The 8,208-nt window shown below is 33.7% G+C and overlaps 1 protein-coding gene across 2 annotated transcripts in view; it reads left to right on the plus strand.

Moving 5' to 3' along the window:
- Nucleotides 1-597: 597 nt before the first annotated feature.
- LOC111872863 (twitchin) overlaps nucleotides 598-8,208 on the plus strand; it is a 77,725-nt gene continuing 70,114 nt past the window's right edge. For both annotated transcript variants that reach the window (XM_023867091.1, XM_023867092.1), the window contains exons 1-5: nucleotides 598-705; nucleotides 933-1,138; nucleotides 4,023-4,195; nucleotides 4,758-4,887; nucleotides 4,992-5,149. In XM_023867091.1, coding sequence (XP_023722859.1) covers nucleotides 4,154-4,195; nucleotides 4,758-4,887; nucleotides 4,992-5,149 — 330 coding nt within the window. In that variant the 5' untranslated portion in view covers nucleotides 598-705; nucleotides 933-1,138; nucleotides 4,023-4,153. The remainder of the gene's footprint in view (nucleotides 706-932; nucleotides 1,139-4,022; nucleotides 4,196-4,757; nucleotides 4,888-4,991; nucleotides 5,150-8,208) is intronic.

Consider the following 8,208-nt stretch of genomic DNA (forward strand, 5'->3'; position numbering starts at 1 on the left):
TACTAATTTGCACATAAACCTTCTATGTGTCAAGACCGTCCAGAAAACAACTTGCTGGAAATGCCATGTCTCTTTGGTAACAAATGCAGTTGCACATAAAATCCCATTATAAAATCCTCACATAACCTTAAAACAGCAGCTTTCATGTTTATACTTTCTGCTTGAAGATTGGTCTGTTATAGTTGATGGTGTATGTTGACAGAAATACCGTACTGATTTATTAACAACAAGCCAGTCTCTTCAGCAATAGTAACTTTAAAGTGAATATCTTAAATCAATCAAGTAGGTAGGTGGCATGAAAAGAAGTCCCATTCTGACTGACTAACAACTAGCTGGTCTCTTCATCTGTAGTGGATTAAATACAGATACATCAAATCATTTTAGCTGGTAGGTGGTGTGCAAATTGTTGAGTCAGTAATTATGAATCAGAAAGCTAAGCTCTGCTGTATATTCATACTTGTGAAATTTTGCACTGTGGGATAGATAAGTATAGGCAGTATAATATTATATTTCACTGTCTTAGGCTGACTCTTATGTACAATTAAAGAATAATATATTGAATAGTAAAGAAATAGCTAAAATAATGACTTCTGTTTTAGATCGACCTTCACCTCCAGAAGCTCCACTTGAGTATGAGGAAATCACAGGATCAAGTGTAACCTTGTCATGGAAACCACCAAGTGACAATGGTGGTAGTGAGATTACGTAAGTTGTTTATGTAATTTTGACATGTTTCAGATGAGATCAGTTTCTATTATTCTCTTCCTGGTGGAAAGTAGGTTTGTTGCAGAATGCCAGCTCAGTTTATGAAAATTCTAAATAAAATGTGACCCTGTTGAAACAAGTAGGGGCATTGTATTTTAGAAGGTATTTAGTTTGACTGTCAACTTACATTTGTTTATGTATTTATTGATGGTTCTCTTTTGTTTCAGTGGTTATGTAATTGAGAAGAGAGACCTGACACATGGTGGTGGTTGGGTACCAGCTGTCAGTTTTGTAAATCCAAAATATAATCATGCAACTGTCCCGCGCCTTCTGGAAGGCACCAAATATGAGTTCCGAGTATCTGCTGAGAATCTCCAAGGTCGCTCTGATCCTCTCAACACACAGAAACCAGTTGTTGCAAAGAGTCAGTTTGGTAGGTTGTGATATAAAATCACATGAAATGTTTACCAATTAACAACATTCTATAAAACTTACTTGTTTGACTCAGTTAAACAAAGAAATCTGTGTTGAAAATTAAAAAAGTCTTCTTATTCAAGTAGGTTGCTTCTTTGCTTATTTAGTCAAGCNTGTTAACATGTTTACTTAGTCATTACCTAGCAATGATCATATATTGTTGCCAAGTACTTAAACGAGAAGGTGTTTATCACGCCATTGCCTAACTATACACATTACAATATGAAATGACATTGAATGCTGTAGAATATAGGAATGGTCCTTCAAGCTCCAGAGAATCAGGTGTCAGTAAAAGAGGAACAGAGGGCACTATCAGTTCCCTAATGAGGACAGCTGATATCTTTTCTCTCTGTGTGTGGCTTCTTTCTTATCATCATTCATGAATGGTTGGCTCAAATTTTTACTGAGGAATCAGCCTCTGTATGTTTGTTTCCATGTGTTCTGATATAGCACAATCACAGGTGCTTCACTGATGTTGTAATCCAAGCTGTTATTAGTGCATCATAATCTTTTAGCCAAGGTGGAAATGTCAATGCAGCCAAAACTTTTGACCAAAATGCTGATGTCAATACTTCCCAGTCATTTGACCAAGATGCTTGTTGTTCATGTTCTCCATGCAGTCTGACACCTGCATGCCATTTCCTATATAAATAGGATTTCATCCGTTGTCATTAGTTATTGCCTGAAAATTTGTACTCTGTGTTCCTCTGAAATACTGGAAATATTTTCAAATATTCTATGGCATCAGAGCCCAGAAGAAAATCCTCCAAAATTTTTAAGAATCACTGTAAAAATATAAACTTTACAAATAAAATAATTTTGTTAATATTATGGAATAAACTATAAATATCATACTGAATCTCAGTAGTATTTTATTAAATGTTTCAGTAGAGATTAGATATTTTGTAATAATGGATATTTTTGAGTGAATAATTGCTCAGGCAATTGGTGAAATATCTGTAAGACATGCAACATTCATCTGAATTATGAGTCTAATGGTCTCATAAGTCCACTATAGTTTGTTGGCCATTAAAATAAAGAACACAAGAATAAGGAAAATCTAAAGTAAAAACTAAAGAAGTTAAGAACCATGTGGGGGTTCAGTGACAATCTATATTTCCAAATGATTGGTCTTGTACTATTTATCATTCAGATTTCAGGAAATACTAATTTGCACATAAACCTTCTATGTGTCAAGACCGTCCAGAAAACAACTTGCTGGAAATGCCATGTCTCTTTGGTAACAAATGCAGTTGCACATAAAATCCCATTATAAAATCCTCACATAACCTTAAAACAGCAGCTTTCATGTTTATACTTTCTGCTTGAAGATTGGTCTGTTATAGTTGATGGTGTATGTTGACAGAAATACCGTACTGATTTATTAACAACAAGCCAGTCTCTTCAGCAATAGTAACTTTAAAGTGAATATCTTAAATCAATCAAGTAGGTAGGTGGCATGAAAAGAAGTCCCATTCTGACTGACTAACAACTAGCTGGTCTCTTCATCTGTAGTGGATTAAATACAGATACATCAAATCATTTTAGCTGGTAGGTGGTGTGCAAATTGTTGAGTCAGTAATTATGAATCAGAAAGCTAAGCTCTGCTGTATATTCATACTTGTGAAATTTTGCACTGTGGGATAGATAAGTATAGGCAGTATAATATTATATTTCACTGTCTTAGGCTGACTCTTATGTACAATTAAAGAATAATATATTGAATAGTAAAGAAATAGCTAAAATAATGACTTCTGTTTTAGATCGACCTTCACCTCCAGAAGCTCCACTTGAGTATGAGGAAATCACAGGATCAAGTGTAACCTTGTCATGGAAACCACCAAGTGACAATGGTGGTAGTGAGATTACGTAAGTTGTTTATGTAATTTTGACATGTTTCAGATGAGATCAGTTTCTATTATTCTCTTCCTGGTGGAAAGTAGGTTTGTTGCAGAATGCCAGCTCAGTTTATGAAAACTCTAAATAAAATGTGACCCTGTTGAAACAAGTAGGGGCATTGTATTTTAGAAGGTATTTAGTTTGACTGTCAACTTACATTTGTTTATGTATTTATTGATGGTTCTCTTTTGTTTCAGTGGTTATGTAATTGAGAAGAGAGACCTGACACATGGTGGTGGTTGGGTACCAGCTGTCAGTTTTGTAAATCCAAAATATAATCATGCAACTGTCCCGCGCCTTCTGGAAGGCACCAAATATGAGTTCCGAGTATCTGCTGAGAATCTCCAAGGTCGCTCTGATCCTCTCAACACACAGAAACCAGTTGTTGCAAAGAGTCAGTTTGGTGGGTTGTGGTATAAAATCATATGAAATGTTTACCAATTAACAGCATTCTATAAAACTTACTTGTTTGACTCAGTTAAACAAAGAAATCTGTGTTGAAAATTAAAAAAGTCTTCTTAATCAAGTAGGTTGCTTCTTTGCTTATTTAGTCAAGCCTTTCAATTACGTTGGGTATAAATTTTCAAATGGAGTTCTGAAAGATTAGTTGGGAAGGGTATTCAAGGAAGTGTCTTGCCATTTTACTATACTGTCTCAGCATTTTCCTGGGGATACTGAATAAGACCACAAGAAATCTCTGTCGAGATGGCTAATATCCTGAACAGGATTCGAAAAAGTACCCCAGTACAAGTCAGGAGTGCTAGCACCAACACTGCAATATTCAGTCAGATAATTTGTGACAACTGAAAATGAAGCCAGAGAAAATTTAGTGACTTAAGAAATTGTTTATAATTCAACAGTAACTCTGCAAACAGGATATTATACTGATAAATGAACTGACATCTGTAAATATACAGTGATTTATGAAAAAAATCGCATTACAGATGTTCCTGGACGTCCTGGTCGCCCTGAAGCTGTTGATACTGATAAAGACCATATAAAAATCAAGTGGAAACCTCCCATTAGCAATGGTGGTTCTCCAATTATTGGCTATGATGTGGAGAGGAGAGAACGCATGACAGGTCGCTGGGTCAAGCTCAACAAGGACCCAGTGAAGGTATTAAGATAAATAGCAGAAATTTTCTTGAACTTTTCTCAAATGAATTGAAATACAAAAGTAAGTATGACTTGTATGAAAATTATGAATTAATAGTGTATGGCACATTCACAATGTGTTATCAGAGTTGCAATGCATTTAATAGTTTCAACAAAGCAGATATTCAGATTTGGAGAACTGTACAGAAGAAACATGTAACCCCCATTTAAAATGATATTTGCTCGTAATATTTTTTGACACAGCCCAGCAATTTTGAATCTATTTTTTCTGTTCCAGCAACATTATAGATTATTTAATTATATTATATATTACATATTCTGTATGCTTGAAACTTCATCAAGACATTGAGAGAATTGCATACTACTTTTAATATGAAGGCCAGTTAACAACACTTAGTTTCCAGCACTCATAGTGTATAGGTCTTCCTTCAAATAGTACTTTATATTAATGTTGTATGAAAGTTTCTGACTGTAGAATATCTCTTTTTGAACATTTATTTTAATTTATATGAGTTGCAGATATTAATTATGTCAGTAGTGAAACATGATGGACAATGTTTCAGCATCTTGAGTATTATGATGACCACGTGCTAGAGGGTCGCCAGTATGAATACCGTGTTACAGCCATCAATGCTGCTGGCCATGGCAAACCTAGTGACACATCAGCAGCTATCACAGCTAAGCCTATGAGAGGTATATTTCATCATGTTTTCTGAATTAAGTGTACTTATTCTGTAAATCAGTCTCTTTTTTGTGGTTTTAATATCTTCTTGTACTAAGTAAAGTTTATCTTCCAGAAAAACCAAAACTGTATTTGGACGGTCTTATTGGTAAGAAGATCAAAGTGCGTGCTGGAGAGCCAATTAATATCCAAATTCCTTTATCAGGAGCTCCTATTCCTGTTGTTGACTGGACTAAAAACTCTGTTAAACTCCCAGAAACCAACAGGATTTTGGTAAGTCTCGTCTGAAGTAAGTCCCCTTCATGCAGAAAGACATAGTATGAAAGATTTATCGTCATATTGTTTGTCGGCATTTTAAATATTAAGCCTATTTATCTGTTATCATCTTATGCAGTTGTTTGAGTATCTTACCACCAGGGCTGTAATTGAGTCAGGGAGATGGCATAGCATAAGGGAAAGAAAAATATGAAATATTATCTTCAGTAATTTTTTGAGAAGTGAAGTAGTACATAAAAATCAGCAGTATTAGAATTTTCTTGGCTATAACATTTGTTAGGAATTTAATGGAATAAATTGAATGCAGTTTAATTGAGATAATCATTATAATTATTATTATTATTATTTATTTCATCCATAGCTGTAGACAGTTACAGTTGGACATGTCAAATAATAACAACTTCACATCAAAAATAACATAACTAAAAAATAACATTACATACACAGAGTGATTTATCACTATTTAGTAGTAGTAGTCTTCATTTCCATAAATCCAATACTAGAAATACATTCAGAGGATGTGGAGAAGTCAGACAAAACACATAAATAAAAACAGTACAAGGTACCAAGTCAATATACAGATATGTTAAATAATACTACTGAGATCATAAAATACTACTATAATTACTACTATACTATAATTTAGTAATACATTTCAAAGTACTTTTTAACTTAATTTAAGAATAATAAATACTCCAAAAGACACATAAGAATAAATATTTTAAACATACAGACAGATTTATCAACAAGCAGTCCATGTCAACAATTATTAAAAAATTCCTCAAGAGAATAGAAGACATTACAAAACAAATAATTCTTAAGTTTCTTCTTAAAAACATTAAAATTTATTACATTCTTTAATTCAATTGGAAGGTCATTAAATATTTTGGTTCCCATACTAATCACCCCTCTCTTGCTACACTCAGTATTACAAAATTGTACATACAAATTGTGTTTATGAATAGTGTTATAGCCATGAACATCAGAATACTGGGTGGTATGAATCTTATTTTTTATTATAAAACATAGAATCTCAAAAATATATAAGGAAGTAACAGTTAAAATCTTTAATTCATGAAACAAATTTCTACAGGAAACTCTATTTTTAACACCTTTTACCACCTTTACACATTTTTTCTGCAGTTTAAATAGAGCTTCAGAGTCCTTTTGCAACCCCCCCCCCCAAATGATACCGTATTTCAACACGGACTCAGATTTTGCAAGATACGCACTTCTTAAAACAGTTTGGCTCACTGAGTCCCTTAGGGATTTTATCAAATAGATAGTCTTGCTAAGTTTTTGACACATATTGAGTGTGGGTTGCCCAACTTAAATCTTCAGTAATGCAAATACCCCAAAATTTTACATCCACTGAACACACCACCTCCTTATTATTTATATAAAAAAGGGGTCTGGTACTTGGAATAGATCCACTTCCCTGAAAAAAAAATAATACCTTTGACTTATCCGTGTTTATTATTAAACGATTTTCATAAAACCAATTTTCTAATTGATTCTTTACATTTTGATTTTTTTCATTTAATGGTAAGATATTTTTTCCCGTAATCAATATATTTGTATCATCAGCAAACAGTACTACCTCTGCATTATGTATAACTCGGGGCAGGTCATTTATAAATAATAGGAATAAAAGGGGTCCCAAAACAGAACCTTGAGGTACACCATATTTAATTGCTTTAAGGGAAGAGGTAACTGTCTTAATTTTAGAAGTCTTTTGATCCATATAGTGAATTTCAACAAACTGTGATCTATCCATAAGATACAATCTCATCCATGCACGAGATATTCCTCTCAGTCCATGTGGTTCCAACTTTGCGAGCAGCAAGTTATGATTAAGAACATCAAAAGCCTGTGATAGGTCCAAAAATATACCAAATGCCAGTTGTTTATTATCTAGAGTTTTCTGAATTTCTTGAATAAAAGTTTGAATTGCTGTAAANCACATTTGGATTTTATATCACATCATTTGTAGTTGCATGGTCAATTTTACAATTTTTATTTAAATGTATCAGTTTGTGTACACTATTTACAAAAATTCATTAAATTGTTGGGATACATCCTGTGGGTTTGTAGCGTCTATTTCTAAAGAAATATTTTCTATTTCTGTACAATTATTTCCTGGCTCCTTTTTCATTATTTGCCATAGAATTTTTTAATTTTTGACTGATCTTTTAATAATTCGGTCATTTTCTCTTTGACGGGCAACAGAAATTACTTTTTTATAAATTCTCTGATATTTACTTCAAAGTGTGAACTGTCAGGGACATCTTCCTTTTAACAAACGTAATAGTTGCAGCCTCTGTCTAGATACCTTTGTCCCTTGTGTGATCCATTTTGATTTTTTTTCCCTTTTTTGTTCTTCATGCATTCCTCAACCTTCACAGTCATTAAAATTTTTAATATTTCGTTTTAAAGGAACACTTACAAATTTTTAAAATTCCTTTCAAAATTTTCCCTTAGAAATAAGAAGTCCTAACAACAAGACTGTATATAGTTGTGCACTCACCTTTTACTAGGAATATTCCTCTACCTTCTCTGGATGCTATCCACTTCATGCTAGTTTCTTGCATGTCTTATTCTTTGATCCTGGAGGCCACATGTTCCTCCAAAATGTTGGTTGACTTTTACTTACCACATAGAGACAACCCTCATTACAGGAAACTGCTTCTGCACAACAAGTTGATTTTAATTTTGGCAAATATATATTTTCTTCTTATCTGAAATAACACTGCATAATTTCCATGTGCCTTCTCCTTCCTTCTACACTATTAAAGTCAAAACCTTCTGCATATGGCAAACATCTGATCCTCACAATGGTCTAAATCCAATAATAAGCTACAATTTGCTCTGCCAACCATCACCATTACTGTCCCTGCATTCCTATCATTGGAACATGGAAATCCCACCCCATAAGTGCTTCCATCAAAATGTATACTCCTACATTTATCCAAGTCAGGCATGCAAAGGACAGGTTTGTCAGTGATCATAGCTGGAGCCTAGAGGCATAAAAGCCATAACATATCAACACTGCTGCT

This window comes from Cryptotermes secundus, unplaced genomic scaffold, assembly GCF_002891405.2.
Source record: "Cryptotermes secundus unplaced genomic scaffold, Csec_1.0 scaffold298, whole genome shotgun sequence".
Lineage (NCBI taxonomy): Eukaryota > Metazoa > Arthropoda > Insecta > Blattodea > Kalotermitidae > Cryptotermes > Cryptotermes secundus.